At 39.8% G+C, this 24,834-nt stretch overlaps 1 protein-coding gene across 7 annotated transcripts in view; it reads right to left on the bottom strand.

The window, feature by feature from the left end:
• MTRF1 (mitochondrial translation release factor 1) overlaps positions 1-24,834 on the bottom strand; it is a 70,144-nt gene that overhangs the window by 42,926 nt on the left and 2,384 nt on the right. For 2 of the 7 annotated variants that reach the window (XM_030311740.1, XM_030311756.1), the window contains exons 1-3: positions 8,631-8,720; positions 6,347-6,772; positions 1,090-1,181 (exon numbers count right to left, since the gene is read on the bottom strand). In XM_030311740.1, the coding sequence (XP_030167600.1) occupies positions 1,090-1,181; positions 6,347-6,764 (510 nt within the window). In that variant the 5' untranslated portion in view covers positions 6,765-6,772; positions 8,631-8,720. Of the gene's footprint in view, positions 1-1,089; positions 1,182-6,346; positions 6,773-8,391; positions 8,525-8,630; positions 8,800-24,834 lie in introns of those variants that run through there. The other 5 variants (XM_030311768.1, XM_030311748.1, XM_030311763.1 and 2 more) reach the window with 5 other exon arrangements.

Genomic DNA, 24,834 nt, shown 5'->3' with positions numbered 1-24,834 from the left:
TTTTTCAGATTTTGCCTCTTATTAGTTCTGAACAGTAGCTTCTTTCACCTAATGAATGAAGTAAAACTTTGAAAGTCTTCACTTGCCGAAAATAAGGACTCCTTCCATATGACTATTCTCTCCTGCCATAGAGGACAGCAGGCCCCAGGTCATGCCCTGTGTTCTCAGGAGAGCTGCTCGGCTTAAAGAATGTACTGAGGTCCCCCAGGATAAGGCCCAAATAGTTTGAGCTGTGAAAAGAAAACAAGGGGCTTCCTAATAAAGAAAGTAACTAGCTTCCCTCTAAAGAAGAAAAAGGAAGCAGTTTTATTTTTTATTTATTACTAAAAGGTCTTGCAAATCAAACTAAAAGTTCCTACGTGTCATGACTCTACTGCTAATTTTTGAAATACGCCATCTCTGCTAGAAATGATAGTTTATGGGAGAGAATATCAGACCAAGAGTGACACCCTACTTCTGGTTGACTTGCTGGTTAAATCACAGTAACCGGTAACTCCACCTCATTCCTCTCAACAAGCCCCACTATGGATCCCAGAATAGGGAGACTGATTGCAGGAAGATGGCAAATAGGACAGAAGCAAAGACAGTATACAGACAGCACTGTTTCTCGCTGTCCTTTAAACAAATCATCCGTTGAACTACAAGGAGCTAAATACTTGTGTGAACCAACTGTGTCTACACCCTTTGATTTGTCGCATTCTATCCAGAAAGCAAATTTTCAATCCTTAATTAACACAATCACTGCGAATACCTCCCCCTTTTCTAAGGTTTAAAAACTGTTGATTCTTCCTCTTGGTGAACTAAATTTCTTTACCAACATCTGTCTCCTTGCCTGGCAAGTTAATAGCTTTGGAATATGGTTGCTCTTGGAGGAGGGGGAAAGGTGATATTTTATTCTTTGGCATCCCAATGGCTTCAATCTCATTATTCAATCTGTAGCAGATTACAGTATTAAACCCAGCTTAATCATTTATTATAAAAGAAGGCTTAATAAACTGGTGTTGGAAAGTACTTTGAGCACAATATATCCTAGCAAAACAATATTCTTTTATATTAACAAAATTGAGTAGTCTGCCACCTAAAACATACCTCACTGTATAACATATTGATTTTTTGAACCATGGTTTGTCTCTCTTCCAATGCAAGTTCTTGTAACTGCTTTTCATCTTGTTGATTTAGATCTACAAAACAGCAACAGAAATGATAAATGTTTTAAAATACTCATAGAGAAACTCTTAAACAGCTACTTAATCTCTGCCTACTAAGTTTTATTTCAGTTGTGAAGTAAAGGGATTATACAAAAGAACAGTTAGAATAGACAATATCAATTAATAAGTACTTGTGAACTTTGTCTAAAAAAGTCAGCGTGAAAAGAAGTATGACGGGTGCCCCAAAGAGTTTATGATTTGAATGTGTACAATTAATTCTAGAAATCGATGATTGTTTAAGGAACTGGTTAATTAAATATAAACCCAAGTAAGGAGAGTTTTGGAGAAAATTGGGGTGACCACTTTTTGTCTTCAAGGTGGCAGCCATTACTCCACACACGGTGGGTAATCTAGCATGGCTAGTAGAGCCTCCATTTTTTTCAAAGTCAGAAATAAGAACTCTTAAAAGTTTGAAGTCTCTTGAAATATTTATCCCTAGCAAACATTTTTTAAGAACACCATGCAGGTCAAACAAAACATCTTTGTAACCTCTGTTTTATGGAAACAATGGTCCTTTTCACATCATTTCAAAAGCAGAAAGTTAAATCATAGAACTCCCAACAAGAAAGCTACCAATGAGAGACAGTAGCCAAGCTTGGTGGATCTCATAACCTTTGCCTCCATTGCTAGATACCGAGACTCCATTTGTTAGTGGCAATGCTTGCAAATTGAGGTAGAAATTGTTGATTCTTAGTAAGAAAACAAATGAAAAAATCATAATCATAAAAGAGAGAAGGCTCTTGAAACTTCTTCCCTAGTCATGGAAGCCATTAAGGTCTGGTGGGATTCTATGCCTCTTTCATGCTTTCAACATTTAACACTTATTATGCGCCAGATACTCTGCTACTTGTTGGGAACACAAGGATGAATAAAACAGGATTCTAGGCCTCAAGTGGCTCAGCGTGGTGGGAAAGATGGACACGTACACGATTAAAACATGTGATATGACAGTGCCATGGAGGCATAAAGGAGGGGGTCTAACCCAGACTTCAGCACTTGAGAAAGGCTTTCTGATAAGGTGCCAAACTAAATTCTAATTATGGATCATCTGTTGCAGAATTGTAATATCACTAGTGGCCCCACAGTATGCACTTATGCCACAAATGGAAACCAGCATGACAATACTCCGTATAGATACTTGGTAGGTCAAAAGAAAAACGTGATTTGCAGTCACATAAAATTATTTTTGTGGCCTCTAACTGTTTACTGATCTATAAAATCCAACTTAATTCAATTTCATTATATCAACAAAGGTTTGTCTATTATATCCTATGTTTGGTGCTGCAGGAAATATAAAGATGAGTGAGACACAGGCTCTGTCCTTGAGAACAGATGATGAGGGAAGGGGCAGAAGTTAATTAACTTTTTTTTTTAATGTTTATTTTTGACAGAGACAAAGACAGAGTATGAGCAGAGCAGGGGAGAGCAGAAAAAGAGACACAGAATCCAAAGTAGGCTGTCAGCACAGAGCCTGACACGGGGCTCGAATTCATGAGCTGCGAGATCATAACCTGGGCTGAAGTTGGACGCTTAACCGACTGAGCCACCCAGGGACCCCAAACCAATTAACTTTTAAGACAAAGGATCAAAATTCAAAACAGAGAAAGGTAAACTTATTTGTTTTACAGAGGGGATTGAGGCCAAAGTATGACATCCAAGCCATACGTAAAAGGGGACTGAATTTTAACAAGGTGACATTGGTGGGTAACAGTAAGTGCAAAGACAGACATGGGATGATACTGGAATATTTAGGGAACGGTGAGTTATCTATTTTTCTTGGAAAGTAGCATATGCAATGGGAATTAACGCACTACACAGAGAGGCTGGTCTCACTCTGCAGAGGCTCTTAAATGCCAAATCAAGAAATATGTATTTATACGCAATGGGAGCTACTGAAAATTCTGAGCAGGGGAGTAATAGATTAAGGTTGCACTTGGACTGGGAAAGCCTGTAAGTGGTACAAGTTAGGAATTTATCGTAATCATTCAGGATGAGATATAATAAAGATATAAATGAGCAGAAAGAATAAAAGGGGACTGTTGAAAGGTATACCACAGAGGTAGAGCCTCCTGGACTTTGAATCATTGTGCAGTGGATAAGAACAGAGGCTGTGGAGTCTCACTGATTGGGTTCAAATCCTTACTCCTCACCTGACTGGCTGAGTGACCTTTAACATCTTAAGCTCTCAGTTGCTTCATCTATAAAATGAAGATTTTACCTCAGCAGATTATTGTGAATATTCAAATGAGGTAATATTCGTAAAATACTTAGCTTAAGTGCCTGGCACATAGTAAGACAGGAAATGTAGCTTTTATTAGAGAATAGCAGAATTGCAGACCTAGAAAACATTTCAGAAGCAATCCAATCCAGTCTTAATTACACATGATACAACCAAGGCTGAAGAAGGTTATGTCAATTTAATTTAGAAAGCATTTAGTCAGTTTCTATTATGTGCAAAGAACTTTCCCAAAACCAATGAATTACAAATTTGAGTGGCATAATACAAAAGAGTAAAAAAAGTCCTCATTAAACAATAGGTGAGAAACTCATGGTACCACCAACAAAAGGCAGGACAATACAAGTCTTTGGAAATCCAGAAATTTATAGGTGTAACTGTGACTGGCCTTGACGTTGCTTAATGTCTCCAACACTTAATGAAACAGGATGAAGCACAGGGGAAAGTTTAGAAACTAAAAGCTTAAAGCACTATCTGGATAAAGGTTGAATCCCAGGTTAGTTCATCATATTTTTCTCTCAACTTGTGTACATTTTGGAAAATTTTCATATAAGGAAAAATGTTAAGGCAACAGCAATATTAAGAAACACTAAAATTAAAAATACACATCTCATGGGGCGCCTGGGTGGCGCAGTTGGTTAAGCGTCCGACTTCAGCCAGGTCACGATCTCGCGGTCCGTGAGTTCGAGCCGCGCGTCAGGCTCTGGGCTGATGGCTCAGAGCCTGGAGCCTGTTTCCGATTCTGTGTCTCCCTCTCTCTCTGCCCCTCCCCCCGTTCATGCTCTGTCTCTCTCTGTCTCAAAAATAAATAAACGTTAAAAAAAAAAATTAAAAAAAAAATACACATCTCACATCATATATAAAATTAATTCAAATAGATCAAATAATTAAATATAAGGCTAAAAATATAACTCTCAGAAGTAAACACGATTAGGGCGCCTGGGTGGCGCAGTCGGTTAAGCGTCCGACTTCAGCCAGGTCACGATCTCGCGGTCCGTGAGTTCGAGCCCTGCGTCGGGCTCTGGGCTGATGGCTCAGAGCCTGGACCCTGTTTCCGATTCTGTGTCTCCCTCTCTCTCTGCCCCTCGCCCGTTCATGCTCTGTCTCTCTCTGTCCCAAAAATAAATAAACGTTGAAAAAAAAAAATAAATTAAATAAAAAAAAAAAAAGAAGTAAACACGATGTACCCTTTGTGACCTTAGATTACACAACAGTTTCTTAGATAGGACACCAAAAACACAAGCAACAAGAAAAAAAAAGATAAATCTGACATCATGAAAATTAAATATTATGGTGCTTCAATCTTTTTTTAAAAAGGGGGGGAAGGGGCAGCTGGCTGGCTTAGTAGATAGAGCATGCGACTCTTGATCTTGTGGTTGTGAGTTCAAGCCCCACGTTAGATGTAGAGATTACTTAAAAACAAAATCTCCGGGGCGCCTGGGTGGTTCAGTTGGTTAAGCGTCGGACTCTTGATTTTGGCTCTGGACATGATCTCACGGTTCATGGGTTCAAGCTTCCCATCAGGCTCTGTACTGACAGAGCCTGCTTGGAATTCTCTCTCTTCTCCTCCCCCCTCTCAAAATAAATAAACAGACATTAAAAAAAAATAAGATCCTAAAAAAAATTATAGTGATTCAAAAAATAACCCACAGAGATAATTTTTGCATATATCTGATAAGAAACTTGTAGCTATAATATAAAGAACTCTCACAAGTCAATAGCAAGAAAAATAATTTAAAAATAGGCAAAGGATCTGAACAGTCATTTAACCAAAGATGAATTACAAATGACCAACAGGCACATGAAAAGATGCTCAACATCATTAATCAGGGAAATGCAAATCAAAGCCACAATAAGATATCATCTCCACCCATTAGGATAGCTAGAATCAAAAGGGCAGAATTTAAATGGTGAAGCCACTTTGGAAAACAGTCTTCCAACTGTTCAAAAGGTAAAATGTAGAGTTACAAGACTCAGAAATTGTAGCACCATTGTTCTTTTTTTTTTTTTTTTTTTTTTTTAAATTTTTTTTTCAACGTTTTTTTTTTATTTATTTTTGGGACAGAGAGAGACAGAGCATGAACGGGGGAGGGGCAGAGAGAGAGGGAGACACAGAATCGGAAACAGGCTCCAGGCTCCGAGCCATCAGCCCAGAGCCCGACGCGGGGCTCGAACTCACGGACCGCGAGATCGTGACCTGGCTGAAGTCGGACGCTTAACCGACTGCGCCACCCAGGCGCCCCGCACCATTGTTCTTAATAACCAAAAAGTGGAAACAATTCAATATCCATTAACTGATGAATGGATAGATGAAAAGAAAATGTGGTATATCCATACAATGGAATACAGTTCCACAATAAAAAGTACAAATACATGCTACAACATAGATGAACCTTGAAAATATTATGCTAAATGAAATAAGCCAATCACAGAGGATATATTGCATGACTCTATAAATGCCTGAAGTGAGTAAATCTAGAAAGTAGATTAGCAGTTGCTTCTGGTTGGTAGGGAAGGGGGAATTGGGACAAGATGGCTACAGGGTGCAGAGTTTCTTTCTGGGAAGATGAAATAACACCTAGACCATATGAGCCCTTTGATGGGGTTGGAACTGTATTTTTGTGTCTCTGCTATACACATAGGACAGTGCTCAATAAAGTCCTGCTCAATAAATTAAAATTTCTGAAAATATTAATATTCAGTTTCCTAGACCCTAAAAACTTGGCAAGCACCACGAGGAGCTTGGTCTCTTAGTAGTTGATTTTTAGTAGCTGAAATACTTTAAACACCCAGGGGAGAATCCTGTCTTCGCTGAGTGTAGGTTTTTTAAAAGACTGCAATTCAATAAAGCTTTAACCTATAATCAATCATGTCCTTATACACACACGTATCTTTTACCTACTTCTACACATTGAATCTAATTCTTCAATTGCTTGCTCAGCTTCCTGAATTTCTTGGTAAATGGCTGCGAGTGGTGCCAACTCGGCATGCCTTCTATTCAAGGCTCTTCGGTCCCCTTCATTCAGAGACACTCGCTGCAAACACTGATCAAGCATACGGTGCTCCTTACTCAGGTCCTCCATATATTTCTGTAGTGCTTTATGCCTCCACAGCATCCTGGTGTCTTGATGACAATATCTCCTGGGACAATTCTTATTTAACAGATGATGGAGAACGGGATGCCTGTTTTGTCTAAAAACCCACAGTCTTGTATCAAAATGTCTCTGTGTAAACTGATGAGACTGGGGGTGGATGTGGCACTGGTGGTAACCATTACGAGATGAAAGTCTAAAAAGCCAAGCACACAGGTGACGATTCATCTCAGCATCTGAAATATAATAAACACAATCTGAAAAAAAATCAACTCTGCAAATATAAAAGCTGGAAGAAGTCTCAAGAAATCCTGCTCAGTTCACAGCCGCAGCCAGCTCCAAACACTGTCCTGAAATTCGATAATCCATAAAAAAGAAAATAATTCTCCAAACATCTGAATATAACATATTAAAATAAATGAATATAGCACTGTTTTCTATTCATCCAATGTATATAATTAGCTAAGGCAAATGAGTAGGAGCATAACTGATAAATATATTAATAAACTGGATTAAATCAGCTATTTTCTAGAAAGTATTTGCAATCTAGAATTGACTATGTGGACAAACACTTGAAAGGTATGAAATAATCATGCAAGCTTTAGGTAGTTCACATATTCATAGATTCCTGAAGTTTGAAGAAGATATTAACTGTTTTCTTGTCTAATTCATTAATTCTAGGTATCCAGATGTCCAAGGAAGTCAACTGACTTAATCATAATTATTCACTCAGCCAGACAGGCAGAGCTAATACTAGACTGCAGTTTGCTTGTTCAAAGCTCAGTGCTTTCCATTCTCAATTCTGCAATCAGGTGCTTCCCTTTTAGCTGAGACCCTAAAGGAAGAAAACTTCAAATATTATACTAAGAAAGTAGGTCTGGTAAAAAGGGACAGTGGTGATATCTGCATTAAATGAAAAAAGCAGAATGCAAAACAATATAATCTCAATTAGGTTTTCAAAATTTTCTATGACATTATGGTATACATGTAAAAAAGGTAAACAGAGTATTTTTTGGGGGGGGGGGGACCTAAAAAAGAAATAGAGCAAAATGTTAACAAGATGATCTCTAGTTGTGGGCTTGTGGATACCTTTTGCTTGCCTTCTAGCTTTTCTACCTTTCGGCGTTTTAAATTTTTCTATATGCATAGCATGTATTACTTCCACAATCATGAAAAAACAGCTACTTAAAAAAATTACAGGTTAGGTGAAATTGTCTGTGTACACTGATTTACCTGTTCTTCCCTCTAATAGACAATCAGAAGCTAACAAAAGCACAAAGTAGTTTTATTAAGAAAGGGGAAAGATAAAGATAAAAACACTTTGCCCCTAAAATTCGAGGTTCAAAGTTGAAGTAAGGGTCAAAATTTTATCAGAATCAATCTTTATTGTCTCTGGTGTTCCTACTATGCTAGGAGGTACAGTCATATATTAAACTCATTTGATCACTGTAAGTCTGCTAAATTGAATATCATAATCTCCTAGGAAATAAAATATTCAGAATGATCTCCAAAATCTACAGATTTTGTAGGATTCTATTAACAAACTTTAACATACTGAATCACATTTGGAAAAAGACTGTAGAAGGATGCACCAATACCCAACAGCCATAAATGTGACAGTCCTTCAGCAGGTTTCCAATGTCTTTACATGCAGTCTCAAGCACATCGGAGGAAGAGTGTCCAATTGAAAACAAGGACAAATCAAAAGGATGACAAATTTTTGTTAGAACATTTCTAGCTAAAAATTTCCATCCTAGGAACAGTAGTAGAGTAAATAACTCTTAAGGTCATGAACCTCAATGTTTAGAGGGGGGGAAAAAACCGAAGACGTTTTACTCGCTAGTGTTACCTATACCTGAGAACGGCAAGTCTTCTCCGTCACCCACCACAAGACCAGGATTAGTCGGTACTCTAAGGACGATTCTCAAGAGTCGGCAGGTCAGAAGTGATACTAAGCCTGCGCCAGAGCAGCACACGTAAACCAGATTCTGTAATTCAGAATACGGAGTGATCCCAAAGAGGCAACATGAAAGAAAAATGGGGATAGAAAAAAGACCTTTAAAAGATCTAAAATAGAAAAAAAAAAGTGAGTACCTAAGAAATATAAGTAGGACAGCTTTCCTTACTGTAGCCGGAACTCTCTGTGACCTGCTACGTTTCAGCCCGACACACACGGGATTACTTTCACTTCCGGTATCACTCCTTCCGGGTGGACGCTTGCTCTCAGCCTCTCCGGAGTCGTCGTGGGCGTGCGTGTTAACAGCTAACAGGGGAAACGCAAGGGAAAAATGACAAATCGAGAAAGAAAAAAAAATGATAAGGCAAAAATGAATATCCCAGGAGATGACCACCCGCGCAGTACTTATCCGGAACCTGAGTCCAGGGCGTGGGTTGCGATGGGGTAAGGAGGGTGGGCGGTGGTGAAATGTAGAATGAACTACAACTCCCGGAGCTCCCACCCGGGAATCCTGGGAGTTGTAGTTTATGCCCAGGCTGCCTTTGATGGACCTTTGGTTTCATAGTTACAGGCAAATAACATGAGAGAGATTCTCTACCATTCTGATTAGGAGATCAACAATTACAATATAGTAATTTGAAATTAAAAGAATTTCCTTATATGTGGAGCCACTAAAGCAGTGTTGTTTTTTTTTTGAGGACTCCCTTTTCATCACCCCCAAATTTGGGGATACTGCATGGTTTTTTCATTTTTATTTCTTTTTTTTTTCCTGTGGGATTCTGCATGTTTTTAACAAAATATTTTTTAATGTTTATTATTTATTTATTTATTTATTTATTTATTTTGAGAGGGAGAGAGATACAGCGTGAGCAGGGAAGGGGCAGAGAGAGAGGGAGACACAGAATCTAAAGCAGTCTCCAGGCTCTGGGCTGTCAGCACAGAGCCTGACACGGGGCCTGAACTAATGGACCATGAGATCATGACCTGAGCTGAAGTCAGACACTTAACCAACTGATCCACCCAGGCGCCCCAGGATTTTGCATGTTAATAGTTGTACTTTAAACTTCCACTGCTTGAGAAAATACCTAGTAACTAAAGGAGGATATAAATTTATATTTTTAAAAATCATAACAGGATCTTAAAGATAGAAGACTACATATATCCACAAATTAATGACTTTATAGATGTTGCATGCACATACAGAATTTAGGGGCTCAAACTAGGTTCATAGCTTGTAAACTACCGATTAAATAAACCAACTAATAGACAATTCCAGGAGAATGCAAACATATTGCCTTACTTTGGATATTCCAGTGGCGATCACATTTACAAGTTACACGACAGCTGTGTCTCAATATCACTTTCTGAAAAGCCAAGGTAAACATCAACCCATATAACCAAATTCATAGGATATTTTCTTAGGTTACAACCACATATAAAAAGGACAATTAACCCTAAATGTAAATATCTAACATTACCTACTTAAAGGTATCTACTTCTATCTAGTATATATTAAATTATATACTAAATGGTTTAAGCCTATTAGTTTAATCCATACTACAACAACCCTAAAATATCCATTTTGTGGAAGAGGAAAAAACTAAGGCATAGACAGCTTAAGTAACTTGTCCAAGGTAAAAGAACTGATGAGTAATAGAACTGAGATTCAGTCAAGGCAGTCTGTCTTAATGATCTGTGGCTCCTAAGCTGATACTCTCCTTCCTTCAAAAAAAGAAAGAAAAAGGAAAACAATCGTTCATTCAATAATGAGTACCAGTTATGTCTACTCACTGTGTTCTGGATATGAAAATTTAACAATGACTAGAAAAGACAAAACTTTGCCTATATGGAGTTTATTTTCCAGTAGAGAACAAATTCCAAAGGATCCACATAAATCATTCTCCTAAATTATCCAATGAAATCCTTTAATTCTTTATTTTGATTTGTGTATGCAGACATAATAATTTAAGTATTATAGTATACAAAGATTTATTCTCTTTCAAAAATAAGCCTTACTGCTATGGACCAAATTGTGTCCCCTGCGTTCCCAAATCTAATATGTTGAAGCTACCCTCCAATACGACTGCACTGGAAATCGGGCCTTTAAGGTTAAGTGAGCCATAAAGGTGAAAGCCCGATCTAGTAGCATTTGTGCCCTTGTAAGAAGCTTGCGAGTGCAAGCTGTCTCTTCTTTTTCTGTCCCTCTTCCTCTAAGACAAAGAGGCCTCAGAATGAAACCTACCCTGCTGGCACCTTGATCTTGGACTTCCCTGCTTCCCAAAGTGTGAAGGTTTTTCTGTTGTTTAAGTCACTCAGGCTGTGGTATTTTGTTATGGCAGCCCAAGTGGACTAAGACATTTACATATGTAAAAATTTATTGAGATATAGTACATGAAACTTTACATACTTTATGTATTTTATTTCTCAATTAAAAAAAAATCCCTAAAGACGTTTATCCTTTGTGTTACAAATACTGCTTCCTCCTCCATGTTTTTTTAAAAAGAATAGAATGTGGTATATCTACATTTATTAATACACAATAATGTCCACAATAAATCATTAAATGAAAATGACATTGCTAAAAAAACGCTCAGCCAAAAAAAGGGGGGGGGAAGGTGTGAGGGGGACAAAAAAACAACTCAGCAAACTATTCCATTTGAACAACACATGTGATGCATATATATTTAAAAGTCCAGTGGAGGGGTACCTGGGTGGCTTAGTTGGTTAAGCATCCAGCTTCAACTCAGGTCATGATCTCATGGTTTGTGAGTTTGAACCCCACGTTGGGCTTGCCTGCTTGGGATTCGGTCTTTGTCCTTCTCTTGCTGCCCCTCCCCCACTCACACTTTCTGTCTCTCTCAAAACAAATTAATAAACTTTAAAAATAAAATAAAAGTCCAGTGGAATTATAGGTAATTCTTATTTTCTTTATAGTATTCTGGATTTCCTGAAGTTTTTTAATAAGCATTATTATAAATAAGACAGCTACAAAAGAGGAAAAAAGTACATTCTTTAATGTTTGATTGAAAAAGCCTTATGGGAGTTATTATTGAATCATTTTATAAAGTTAACTTCTACTTCCAAAGAGGCTGATATATTACAGGAAACATTTTTCTGGAAATAGTAATAAAAAGATTGATTCAGTGAAAATAATAGCATTTGATTAAATTAGCAACAAGAGCTATTATGTCTGAAATATTTCTCACTATAAAGTTGATCTCATAAAAATTTCTTTTAAGAATATATGTGTAATGGGCACTGACAATTTGGTATGCCTTCAAAAACTAAATGACCTATGTCCCTTTCCTCTGTCTTGGAGCAAGCTCAAACACCAAAATATTTGCAGCGATTTTTCAGATCCATTTACATACAGCAAACTTAGCCCAATTTCCAAAGGGTAGAGAATGGGGATTTTCAACTTAGCTTCTTCTCAGAGACCTCCAGATAGTTTTATTATTTTTAAAAAAAATTTTAATGTTTAGTTATATTTGAGAGAGATAGAGAGAGAGAGAGACAGAGCGCTAGTAGGGGAGGGGCAGCACAGAGCCTGATGCAGGGCTCCAACTCACCAGTTGTGAGATCATGACCTGAGCCAGTAGGACACTTAACCAACTGTGCCACCCAGGCGCCCCAACCTCCAGATTGTTTTAAAGATTCTGGGGACACTCTTGTTTCTGCAGTACCAAGAGAAGGTTGATTTATGTCCTTCTACAGAGATTCCACATCAAAAAGCATCCACTTAGGGCTTTTTCCCTGAGAGAAGCAGAGCACCAGGGTTTCCTCAGCTCTGGATATTCTTTGGGGAGTCAAACCAGGGTGGGTGTAGAGATTGTTCCAGGCTAAGTTGAAACCTTTGGGCCCATATGGGAAATGTTCCGAGGTACTGAAAGCAACATAAAATCCCAGGACGCTGGGCGCCTGGGTGGCTCAGTCCGTTGGGCGTCCGACTTCAGCTCAGGTCACGATCTCGCGGTCCGTGAGTTCGAGCCCCGCGTCAGGCTCTGGGCTGATGGCTTAGAGCCTGGAGCCTGCTTCCGATTCTGTGTCTCCCTCTCTCCCTGCCCCTCCCCCGTTCATGCTCTGTCTCTCTCTGTCCCAAAGATAAAATAAAAACGTTAAAAAAAAAAATTAAAAAAAAAATCCCAGGACGCAAGCCATAAAACACTATGGGTCACAGCCCACTGTGAAATGCACGTTGGCTCTCTGGTTCAGTTTAGGGTCTTTACCACATCCTGAGGCGTTCCACAATGTGAAGATTGGCAGCCATTTGGTATTTTAACCAGCTATATTTTATTCTAGAAAAAGTGAAACTAGGAATTACTTAACAATTTAATACAGAATTCAAGCCCTCACTTACGTGGAAAAGAAACAGCAAAACAAAGGTTATTCTACCTGTATTCTTGTAAAGTATTTTCCCTGAAAGAAGCAGAATACGAAGATGAAAAGGCAGCGTTTCTTATTTTCATATATTCATACTGGTGCTCAAATTTTTCTTAGCTTTGATTTAAAAAAAAAAAAAGCTAGGAAACGCGCCACCTGCTGGCATTATTGAAACTGGAGCTCTCCTTATTTGCAGAGTCAGAGATGTCTTAAGTCCACCTACTCTCTTCCTTTTCCTATTAAAAAGAAAAGGAGGGGCGCCTGGGTGGCGCAGTCGGTTAAGCGCCCGACTTCAGCCAGGTCACGATCTCGCGGTCCGTGAGTTCGAGTCCCGCGTCAGGCTCTGGGCTGATGGCTCAGAGCCTGGAGCCTGTTTCCGATTCTGTGTCTCCCTCTCTCTCTGCCCCTCCTCTGTTCATGCTCTGTCTCTCTCTGTCTCAAAAATAAATAAACATTTAAAAAAAAAAAAGGAAAGAAAAGAAAGAGAAAAGAAAAGAAAAAGCATAGGCAGGACAAAGAAGAAGCAATCTTGGGAACTCATTTTTATTCTATCCTAAACTGGTATTAGCCTAGGTTGAAGTCAGCTTTGATAAGCTCTCCTAAGACTCCTTGGTAATTTCATCTCTCCCATATATCATCCTGAATTTCAGGCTAATGTTTTTCTTAAATCATTTACTTCAGTTTTGAGTCATATATTTTCATATAGTTGTTTCAGTAAATTTTATTCTTTTTTTCTCTTAACAGTGGTATTTAAATACCCTTTATAAGCATTAAAGTCTTTTCTGTCTTAGATCCAAAGTAGTCTACGTGGAGGAAATCTATAGTGTGTGTATGTGTAGATATTTATCTTTCCATTTCTTCCCTTTGTATTACAACAATTTTCAAATAGTTCAAAATTAGGGAGAACAATATAATGAACCTCTATGCACCGGTCCCAAATTCTCAAGTTATCAATGTAGTGTTAACCTGCTCTCCTCCCTAGGCTTGCTCCCCATATCCTCACAGAATTACTTTGAAGCAAATACAAAACATCTGTAAATATGTTAGTAGGTAGTTCCAGAAAATAAAGCCTTTTTAAAAATACAATTACCTCCTCAAATTAAAAATAGCTTCCTGGGGTGCCTGGGTGGCTCAGTCGGTTGGGTGTCCGACTTCAGCTCAGGTCATGATCTCACAGCTCATGGGTTCGAGCCCCACTTTGGGCTCTGTGCTGACAGCTTGGAGCCTGGAGCCTGCTTCGGATTCTGTCTCCCTCTCTCTCTGCTCCTCCCCTGCTCACACACTGTCTCTCTCTTTCTCTCTCTCTAAAAAATAAATAAATATTAAAAAAAATAGCTTCCTAACATTATCAAATACCCAGTTCATGTTCAAATTCTTCTCACTGTATCAGATTTTTTCTTTGGCAGTTTGTTCATATTGGTATTGAAATGAGGTCCACGTATTGCAATTTCTTGCTATATTTTTGGTTTGTTTTAATCCACAGGTCTCCCCTACACCCCCACCTTTTTTTCCCTTGCAATATATGTGTTGAAGAAACCAGATCTTTTGCCTTGAGGAGTTTCACACAATCTGGATTTTCCCAGAATTGTGTTGCAGTGTTTATCATGTTCCTTTGTTACCTGTATTTCCTATAAACTGCTCCTTGGCTTGATCAATTCAGATTAAAATTTTTGAGGCAAAAGTACCTTATAGGTGGGTTAGACGCTTCCAAAGGGAGGTGCAAAATATTTAGTTGTGTGTTTTAAAAATGATACTAGCAGCTCCTGATTGCCTAGATCCATTATTTCACTAGAGGCTGCAAAATGGTGGTGTTTTATCATTCTTTCTTCATTTATTAGCTAGAATGTCTACAAAGAGAAAATGTTAGCTAGGATGCAATTGGGATGTTACTCAAATCTGAGGGCTGAAAGCTATAAGCAGAAGGGAGGAAAAGGAGGGGGCAAAACCGGGATGGAATGTGTTTTGTTTTGCAGAACCAACAGTTTTAGCCAAGGAGATACCTGGTTAGGCGTGTCTCACTTGACAGCCCTTCACTTGAGCAGGTTTGAGCCAGATTGGGGCTGAGTACCTGCTCTGATGACCTCCAGTTGTCCCGAGGGTACCTTTAGCTCATTATAATGTTAAGATCTGCCGTGGGTGGGGTTTTCTGCCATTTTTTGAACGAAAAATGTATGCCTAGTGTGTCGACATGGTAGGCATGCACAATTGAACCAGAGTGTCTCTGCATGCATCCTGACCCTGTCCCCAATATACTGAATAAAAGCTTCCTGTACTAACCCTCTGGGGGAGACAGTGCTTTGAGAGCTATCTCCCTGTCTCCTTACTTGTAATAAGTATAGCAAGTTCTTTGCTTTCAATGCTCTTTTGGGTCGTGTTCAATTTAATGCACCCCAAGCAGTGAACCCCTTGAGTTTGGTTACAAAACTTATCTTCCTCAACTACTGGTTGCCCTTACTTTGAAATTTTTAAAAGGAAAAGTGAAAACTTTGCCAAAGTGGAGAGGGGATCAAATTCAAAAGCTTCCTTTCCAAACCATTTCCAGGATTTCCAAATTCTATTTCAATCTGATCTTTTCTTACTTCAGTAATATGACAGTTGTCTGTAATTCCCAAGTCCCCAAAGCTCTGAAAAATTTTATTTTGAATGAAAAAATGTCTGAAAACTGAAGTCTTAGTAAATTATTGGATGGGCAAATCTTCCGAATTTGTCAGGCAATCCTGACTTGGACTGATGTGAGGCCATTTATATCTTTATTTATCTCACTTGGAATAAATGTTCATATATTTTACTGAAAAAATATTCATGTATTTATAGGGTGCTGGCCCGGATCCCACTAACAGTCTTATGTAACAAACAGCACACACATTTTCCTTTCTAAGTCCAAAATATTCCAAAGTTTGAAAACGTGTGCTCCCAAGTACTTCAGACAAAGAATGGTGAACTGTGACAATAATACAGTGGTTAACATTCACTGAGTACTTATTCTTTATCAGGTAATGCTCTGAATGTTTTACATTGAACTAACTCATTCAATCTTTCAAAACCCCTATGAAGTAGGTTCAATTGCAAAGCCCAGTTTAGGAAACAGACACAGTATGCCTACATGACTTGCTCTAGGTTGTGCCCAAGAGACAATATATTGGCCAGAAGGGTTTGAACCAAGACAGGGGGGCTACACTGTGACCTTTTCTGCCACCTGTTTTCTGTCTCATTTAATGATGCATCATCCCCTCAGCACCGCACCGATCTGACTCCAATCAACCTTTCTTCACTCTTGATACCCTCCAAGAACCTCATGTCTCAGTTCAACCAGAAGACTCCTTATTTCCCCAAAACACAATTTCAGACGTGTCTTTTTGTTCATATTGCTAAATGGTATTTTTTTTAAAGGTGAGACTATGATCCTTGTATTGGTATGAGATGTACATCTGTTACAAATTTTAACTAATTATGAATAAAGGATGTTACAACTAAAGAAAAATCCTGAGAGAAGACATAAATATGCCATAAGGAACACTAAAATGAATTTGTTTAAGAGATGAAAAATCGGGGGCGCCTGGGTGGCTCAGTTGGTTGAGTGTCCGACTCTCGATTTTGGTTCAGGTCATGATTCGAGGGTTGTGGGATTGAGTCCGTGTAAGGCTCCGCACTGAGCACGGAGCCTGTTTAAGATTCTCTCTCTCTCTCTCTCTCTCTCTCTCTCTCTCTCTCTCTCTTTCTCTCCCCCCCCTCCCTCCCCCTCTATCCCTTCCCTGCTCATGCAGGTGCACACTCTCTCTCAAATAAAAAAAAAAGAAAAGAAAAAAAGATGAAAAGCTGGTCAATATACACAAGACAGTAACAATTTGCATCTCTATCACACACAATTTGCATTGCTGGCAACAAGAATCCTTTGCATTGTTAGCAGTTTTCTGCAAAAGAGTTATAAAACAGCTCAAAGGCAAGGGAAAACAGTCCATTCTGCAGGACTGTCCCATAATCTTTTTGCCCATTTCAAAGCCTTACGGTGTTTCTTCACATTAATTTCTCTGTCTGGAGTGAATACAGTGGAATTGTCTTCATCAAACTGGCACTTGGCGTATACCCACTATGTGCCAAGCATGCTGCTCAGTGCTAGGAGTTGAGTGGTAAGGAAGATAGACACCATTCCTGCTGTCACCGTTTTTTATAGATCGGCCCATCCACCTAATCACAGTTAGTTCCGCCTCCTTTTGAGCTCCCATGTGATCTCCTTACATCTCTTGTGATGCTGCTCAATCTTTTCTTGTATCATACTTAGTTGGCAATGTATTGTTCACACCGGATTTTGTAGTTCTGGGGAACAGGACACAAGTCCCAAATTCTGAATATCTTTTGTATAAGATGATACATTATTATCTTTTGATTCTTGAGGAGGTAAAAACAACGGGCCTTTCAATGTAACCAACATGACTGATTCTCTGCTACATGTAAAATGCTATGCCATGTGCATGGCAGGAAGATGATTAATTCAGCAAAGATATCTGTGAGCACCAACTGTAAAACACAGGAAGTACAGTCAAGTAAGACATAGTGTCCAATCCAGAGGATCTTCAGTCTAATGGGGGAAATGGACAAGTAAGTTAACCTCAACATGGTGTGAAGAGTGCTGTATTAGAGGTGAGTGTGGAGTGTTTTGACAATGTGGAGGAGGTCCAACCACATTAGAGTAGTGAGCAGGGATGGCTTCTGGGACAAGATAATGCTTAATCTGAGTTTGGAAGGACAAGATGGAGTTAGCGTGTCACAGACAGGGCATCACAGATATACATTGAGAATTTGAGAAATGACAAGTGGCACAGTCTGGTTGAGTGGTGGGACACGAGGCTGTATAGGCAGGCAGGAACAGAATCATAAAGGGCTTCGCATACTGAGGCAGAGAGTTTCAGCTTTCTCTTGAAAGCCACAGAAGGATTTTGTAGTTTACAAAGATAACTCGGCAGGCTGAATCATGCCCTGCTTCCTGACAAAATTCTCATCCTAATCCCTGGAATCTGTGAATGTGTTACTTTACATGGAAAAAAGGGACTTTGCAGATGTGATTAAGTTAAGGATCTTGAGATGGGGAGATTACCCTGCATTATCTTGGTGGGTGTGATCACAAGAGTCCTGATGAGAGAGGTGGTGGAGTTAGAGTCAGAGAAGATGTGAGGGGGAAGCAGAGGTCAGAGGAGAGAGAATCTATGCTGTTGTCTTTGAAGATGGAAAAAGGGGCCACAAGCCTAGGGATGCAGGTGGTCTGGAGAAGTTGTGAAAGGTAAGGAAAGGAATTCTCTGCTACAGCCTCCAAAAGGAACATAGTTTGCAAAACACATTTCAGATGTGTGACCTCCAGAACTCTACAGTAATACATCTGTGTTGCTGTAAGCCACTAAATGTATAGCAATTTGTTACAGCAGCAATGGGAAATTAATACAGACTCCCTCGGCAGCTATGCAGACAATGAAGGAGGCTGGTCAAGAAGCCATGGAAACTAGTTCATATGCTGTGGGGGGCAGTGTAGCACAGAGGCTAGGTGCCTGAGCTTTGGCAAGATGGCCCTTACTTCTCAGTCTTTTAATTTAGTGCAAATTTACTTAAAATTTTTTTTTAAAGTTTATTTATTTATTTTTGAGAGAAAGAAAGCGGGCGGGAGAAAGGCAGAGAGAGAGAGGGAGAGAGAGAGAATCCCAAGCAGGCTCCACACCGTCAGCACGAAGCCCGATGTGGGGCTCAAACTCATGAACTGCAAGATCATGAGATCATGACCTGAGCAGAAGCCAAGAGTTGGACGCCCAGCTGACTGAGCCACTCAGGAGCCCCCAAATTTATTTTTAAAACTTCAGTTCTCATTTGTATAAGTAGGATAATTGTTTGATAACAGTAATTTAAAAAAATGATAACAGTAATTAAGAAGAGAAGGAAGAATAAGGAGAGAGCAGTAAAGTCTCCAAAGAAGGTAGAAACGTATTCTCTTCTAAGCACAGATGGAGAAACTAATTCTGGCATAGGCCAGAAGGCACTGTTTTGGCTGAGAAGGGAAGAAAGAAGAAAACAACGGGTACAGATGGGTGCCCAACAACTGTGGGTTGAATGAGTGAATAGACAAGGAGATAATGGTGTGAGTTAGATGCACTGGTGAGTTAGATGCAGTTGAAGAAGAGGTGTATGGAGGATAGAAGAGTGAGTGAGCCCAGATCCCCTGCATCTTGAAGAGTGAATGGCACTTAAAAAGGAGTCAACAAATATTTTTTTGAATTTGTTGAAAGAATAGGAGATTGTCATCAGAATGTGGGGTAACCCCAGGAGAATCTGATTGGAGTCACTATCGTCAGAAATTACAGATGTATATAGAACAACCCTCTGAGAGCAATAGCTCTTGGCTTCATGCTGAAGGCATGCTAGACTTCTCTCAATGTTACACTAACAGGCTATTACTCCCACAAGCTGGCATCTCATTTCTAATAAAAGGTACATCATGCCTACTGTAGGAAGTTTCCTTGGAGTTGAAAGAATATTGGCAAATCTCTTGTATTTTAAAAATAATGAGGGGGCGCCTTGGTGGTTCAGTTGATTAAGTGTCCAACTCTTGATTTTGGCTTAGGTCATGATCTCTTGGTTCATGGGATCAAGTCCTATGTCAGACTCTGTGCTGAGAGCTCAGACTTTGCTTGGGATTCTCTCTCCCCCTCTTTCTGCCCCTCCCCTGCTCACAATCTCTCTCTCTCTCTCAAAATAAAAAAGCATTAAAACAAGTAAATGTAATTACCTGGAATTTCTGATTTGAGAGGAAGGGCAAGTGTTGCTGATTAAAAATTTGGTCAAAACTCTCTAGGTTTTGAAAAGTGTATAATGACATGTATCTACCATTATGGTATCATACAGAATAATTTCACCACCCTAAACATCCTCTGTGCTCTATTTATCCCTCCCTCCTCCAACCTCTGGCAATCATGGATCTTTTTACTGTCTCCATACTTTTGTCTTTTCTGGAATGTCATATGGTTGGACTCATGTGGCCTTTTCAGATTGGCTTCTTTTACTTAGTAATATGCATTTAAGATTCTTTCATGTCTTTTTGTGGCTTGATAGTTCTTTTTTTTTTTTAAGTGCAGAGTAGTACTCCATTGTCTGGATGGACTACAGTTTGTCCAAGGCTAGGGTTTTGAATCACCCACATGGATACTGGAGTCATAGTAGATGGATATTGTGAGTGAAGTTGAAAGGACATCTATTGTCACTTGGCAAATGACCAGATGGAGGATAGTGACCAAGATGAAAAGAAGAGAGTGACAGAGCTGATGGGTATAGACTCAAAATTGATTTCCTTTTCCTTAAATGAAGGTGAAGCCTTATGATTTGGAGGAGGCAGGGGGATGGGAAAAAATGCTGATTCTCCCCCCACCAACTCCTATGGTACATGCAGAGAGGAAGATGAAAAATGAGAGACAAAGTCCTTGGTGAAGGGTTGGGTAGCAGTTAAAAGGAGGAGGAAGAGAGTACTCAGTAAAAGGGTTGAGGATGAAGCCCAGTGGGAAGGTATGGCATAGAGAACAGTGCTACGAGGGTAAGTCTGTTGAAGTGAGATGCCTGGAGGGGTGTAAATCTGACTGGTTTTGAGTGAACTCTTGTGTAATAATGTTTCTGTGCTTATCCAGAGACTTTATTTGAAAAAAAATTTTTTTTAATGTTTATTTATTTTTGAGAGACAGAGCACAAGCCAGGGAGGGGCAGAGAGAGAGAGGAAAACAGAATCCGAAGCAGGCTCCAGGCCCTGAGCTGTCAGTACAGAGCCCAACATGGGGCTCAAACTCACAGACCGTGATATCATGACCTGAGCTGAAGTCGGATGATTAACCGACTAAGCCACCTAGCTACCCTAAACCCAGACACTTTAAATGATGCCAATTCTAGACCCCACCTACTGTTTGTGGGGCCATCAGCAATGGTTTTTACCTAGGGTTCCAAATTGAATTTTGGTGATGAGCGTTTTTTGTTTGTTTTTGTGTCTTATATCTAAATTTAACTTCAAGAATGGGGGGCATGTTTAAACCTGGGTTAGGATGAATGGTCTTGAAGTAGTGGTTCCCAAGTTGGTTATACATTATGGTTATCTAGGAGGATTTAAGAAAAAAACCCATTCTCCACCCCACCCCAACTGAATCTCCACCCAACCCCAACTGAATCCGCCTATGGAGGTAGGATTTGAGCATCAGTTTTATTTTGTTTTTATTTTATTTTATTTTATTTTATTTTATTTTATTTTATTTTATTTTATTTTTTATATTTTAGAGTTCTGGAGGTTAGACGTCTGAAATGTGTCTGCAAGACTATGTTCCTTTTGGAGGCTGTAGCAGAGAATTCCTTTCCTTACCTTTCTGCACTATAAGTGCAGACCCCGATGTGGTGCTTGAACTCACGAACCATGAGATCATGACCCAAGCCAAAGTCAGATGCTTCACCGATTGAGCCACCCAGGCACCCCTTGGACATGAGTTTTTTTAAGGATAAGGTGATACAAAAGTGCAGCTAAGTTTGAGAACCACTGCCTTCAGACAACTTATAATTTATAAAACAGAAAACAGTAAGATAAAGGCATAAGAGAAGGACAAAATGCTATGTAAATTCATGGAAAAGAGAGATCAGATCCACTGGAAAAACTTAGAAAGATTTTATGAAAGTCATGACATCTGAGATGAAGGATTTAAAAAAAAACATTCAGGTATTGAAAAACAATCTCTGATAAAACTATCAGGTTGAATATGACTATGGAATTTAGAAAATACTAGATCGATTATAGTTACTGGTTCCCCTGCAACATAAGGTAATTGTAGGAGCAAAGGGAAAGAAAAATCTGGGAATAGACTTAGTTCTAGACAATGGGGGAGCTATTGAAAGTTTTGATACGACTGAGAGACCCGTTTAGAGATCTGGATAGAAACGACATGTCTAGAAACAATGTGCAAAATGAAATGAAGAGAACAGTCTGAAAGTGAGGGACCAGTTACAAGGTTTTTACAATATTTAGTTTTAAGGTAGAGAGGGAATGGAAAGCAGGGGAGGAAAGGGAGCAACGTGACAGAGCCAAAATCTGAATGACTAGGCAACTTGGATGTGGGGAATAATAGAAGCCAAAGGTGACCAGAGGATTTTTACTACAAGAGTGCTGTCATTAACAAAAACAGAGAAGGCAGGACTTGGACTGGTTTGATGGGAAGATAACTTTCATTTTTATGTCCAGGTAGAAAATGCTTGGAAGACTTGTAGATGGAGCAGTTTAACAAACAAGTGTAAGCAAAGGCTAGGAGATCAAAAGAAGGCTTGGAACTGGAGACACATTTGAAATCTGCTTGGGGTTAGTAATGGAAGGTATGGGAGCAGGAGGATTTATTAATTCTGTTTTGCTGGTGAGTAGGAGGTACTCGATGGACACATTAAAAAAATTTTTTTTTATTGTTTATTTATTTTTGAGAGAGAAAGAGAGAGAGAGAGAGGGAATGAGTGGGAGAGGGGCAAAGGAAGAGGGAGACACAGAATCCGAAGCAGGCTCCGGGCTCTAAGCTGTCAGCACAGAGCTCGATGCAGGGCTTCAACCCACAAATTTTGAGATCATGACCTGAGCTGAAGTCGGATGCTTAACCAACTGAGCCGCCTAGATGCCCCTTGATGGACACATTTTATTGCTGATGTTGAAAAAGAAAGCAGAATTGTCTAGACAACCAACATTTAGAAGGAAGAAGAGTTGATGGAGGAACCAGAGAATGACTGGGAAGAGGAAAAAACCCAGGATTCTGCAGGGTCTTGGTGCCCTAAGGCAGAAAAGTCATGCAGGACAAGGTGGTACACTGTGGGCTAAACTAATCTTTGGTGTTGGCTAGTGGGTAATCCTTAACATGTAAGCTCCATGACGGTAGATGTTTTTGTTTGCTAGAAGATTGCCTGTCACATTGTTCTCAATAATTATTCAACAAATTAATTCTTGAGATTACAGACATTTTCAGAAGACTCCTGGAGGTAGAAGCCAAATCTAAAGGAACAAATAGAATTGCCACTTTCCCAGAAGAAACCCCATTCTTGCCCATTTTCCATAGGTAGTCAGGGTGACCTTTTTTTTTTTAATTTTTTTTTTTTTTAGCGTTTATTTATTTTTGAGACAGAGAGAGACAGAGCATGAACGGGGAAGGGGCAGAGAGAGAGGGAGACACAGAATCGGAAACAGGCTCCAGGCTCTGAGCCATCAGCCCAGAGCCCGACGCAGGGCTCGAACTCACGGACCGCGAGATCGTGACCTGAGCTGAAGTCGGACGCTTAACCGACTGCGCCACCCAGGCGCCCCCAGGGTGACCTTTTAAGTGTGTGTGTGTGTGTGTGTGTGTGTGTGTGTGTGTACTTGTGTGTGTGTATAAGTAGGCTCTATGCTCAACATGGGGTTTGAACTCACAATTCTGAGATCAAGAGTTGCATGCTCTATGGACTGAGCCAGTTAGGCACCCCCCAGAGTGACCTTTTAAAAAATAAATCATGGCATGCCACTTTCCTGCTTAAAGATGGCTTCTTGCTGAATTTAGGATTAAACCAAACCAACCCAACCCAAACCAATACAAACCACGCTGCCTGAGCTGGCCACCCCTGTGCAGCCTGGCTTATATTTTCAACTGAACCATAGGCCACTTTCCCTCTTCCCCTCCAGTCACCAACTTGAACCTGAAGTTCTTACCTGTCCCTTTAATGCCTTGACCATGCCTATCTTGTCCCTGTATTAGGGCACTTGCATGTAGTTCCCTTTGGCTAGAATATGCTGGCCCAGCTTTTTTTTTTTTTTTTTTTTTTTTGTCCCAGCTTTTTACTTGTTAACTTGCTTCTCATTCTTTAGGTCTGTTCACATGTTATCACTTCTCCCAGAGGTCATTCCTGAGTACTTGGTTTAAAGTAGTCCTTGCCTCAAGCCCCACTCCCCTCACACGACCTTGTTTTCTTTCTTTCCTAGGACTTCCTAGTCTGGAACATCTTGTTTATTTATGTGTTTACTGACAGTCTCCTCCCATTAGAAAATAAGGAGGGAGAAAATGCAAACGGCAGAGGGAACAACCGATGAATAAAAGCTCAGGAGAAGCAAAAGGAGATGCGATCAAGAGTTCCAAGGGAGGAATGAAGAACTCTTGCTTCCTCTAAAACAAGAGCAAGGAAAGTAGACAAGAGCAGACACATTAGGGAATCTGAGGTGTAATGCATTAGGCAACCTGATGAGTTCTTTTCCCATCAGCCTTTAATTACATGGTTAAACTGGTTGTAGGAATAGCAGCAAATTACTTGATTTTACCTTGTCAGCTGGTTCTGTAAAATATGCTGTGAATATGGGGGTGGAGAGCATCCTTTTCTAGATTCTTTTTTTCTTAGGTCTACTGAGCTTAGCAAGAGAATCACTGGCCCATGTCTTATATGTAAAAAGGTCTTCACAGACATTGTTGCTTTTATTGTACTGTGTGCATAATTCCAAAGGAGGTACACGCTGCCTGGAGCACCAGGAAGCAACATTTGGGTGGACACCCGAGATGCCCCCAGTGGGGCTTCAGCATTCTTTCTGAGAGACAATGGACTGAGATTTATAATGCAGGTGTTTTTTTGGTTTGTTTTCTGGGGGCTTAGAAATGATAAAGCATTACATTCACACAACCTTGCTGTGAAAGATTACAGTAATGTTATTATAACCTCATTTTCTGTTGAAAGGGGGAAATGAGATTTGCTCCAGACTAAACAAGAAGTCAGTAATAAAAAATTACAGTCCCTCGGGTGCCTGGATGGCTCAGTCAGTTGAGTGTCAGATTCTTGATTTCGGTTTGGTGGTCCGTGAGTTTGAGCCCCACATCAGGCTCTGCACTGACTGGTGCTTGGAGCCTGCTTTGAATTCTCAGTCTCTCTTTCTGTCTGCCCCTCCCCCGCTCGTTCTCTCTCTTGTTCTCTCTC

Source organism: Lynx canadensis, chromosome A1 (genome assembly GCF_007474595.2).
Source record: "Lynx canadensis isolate LIC74 chromosome A1, mLynCan4.pri.v2, whole genome shotgun sequence".
Classification (NCBI taxonomy): Eukaryota; Metazoa; Chordata; class Mammalia; order Carnivora; family Felidae; genus Lynx; species Lynx canadensis.
Note: the sequence above shows the minus strand (reverse complement) of the source record. Positions and strands in the feature narration are given on the sequence as shown.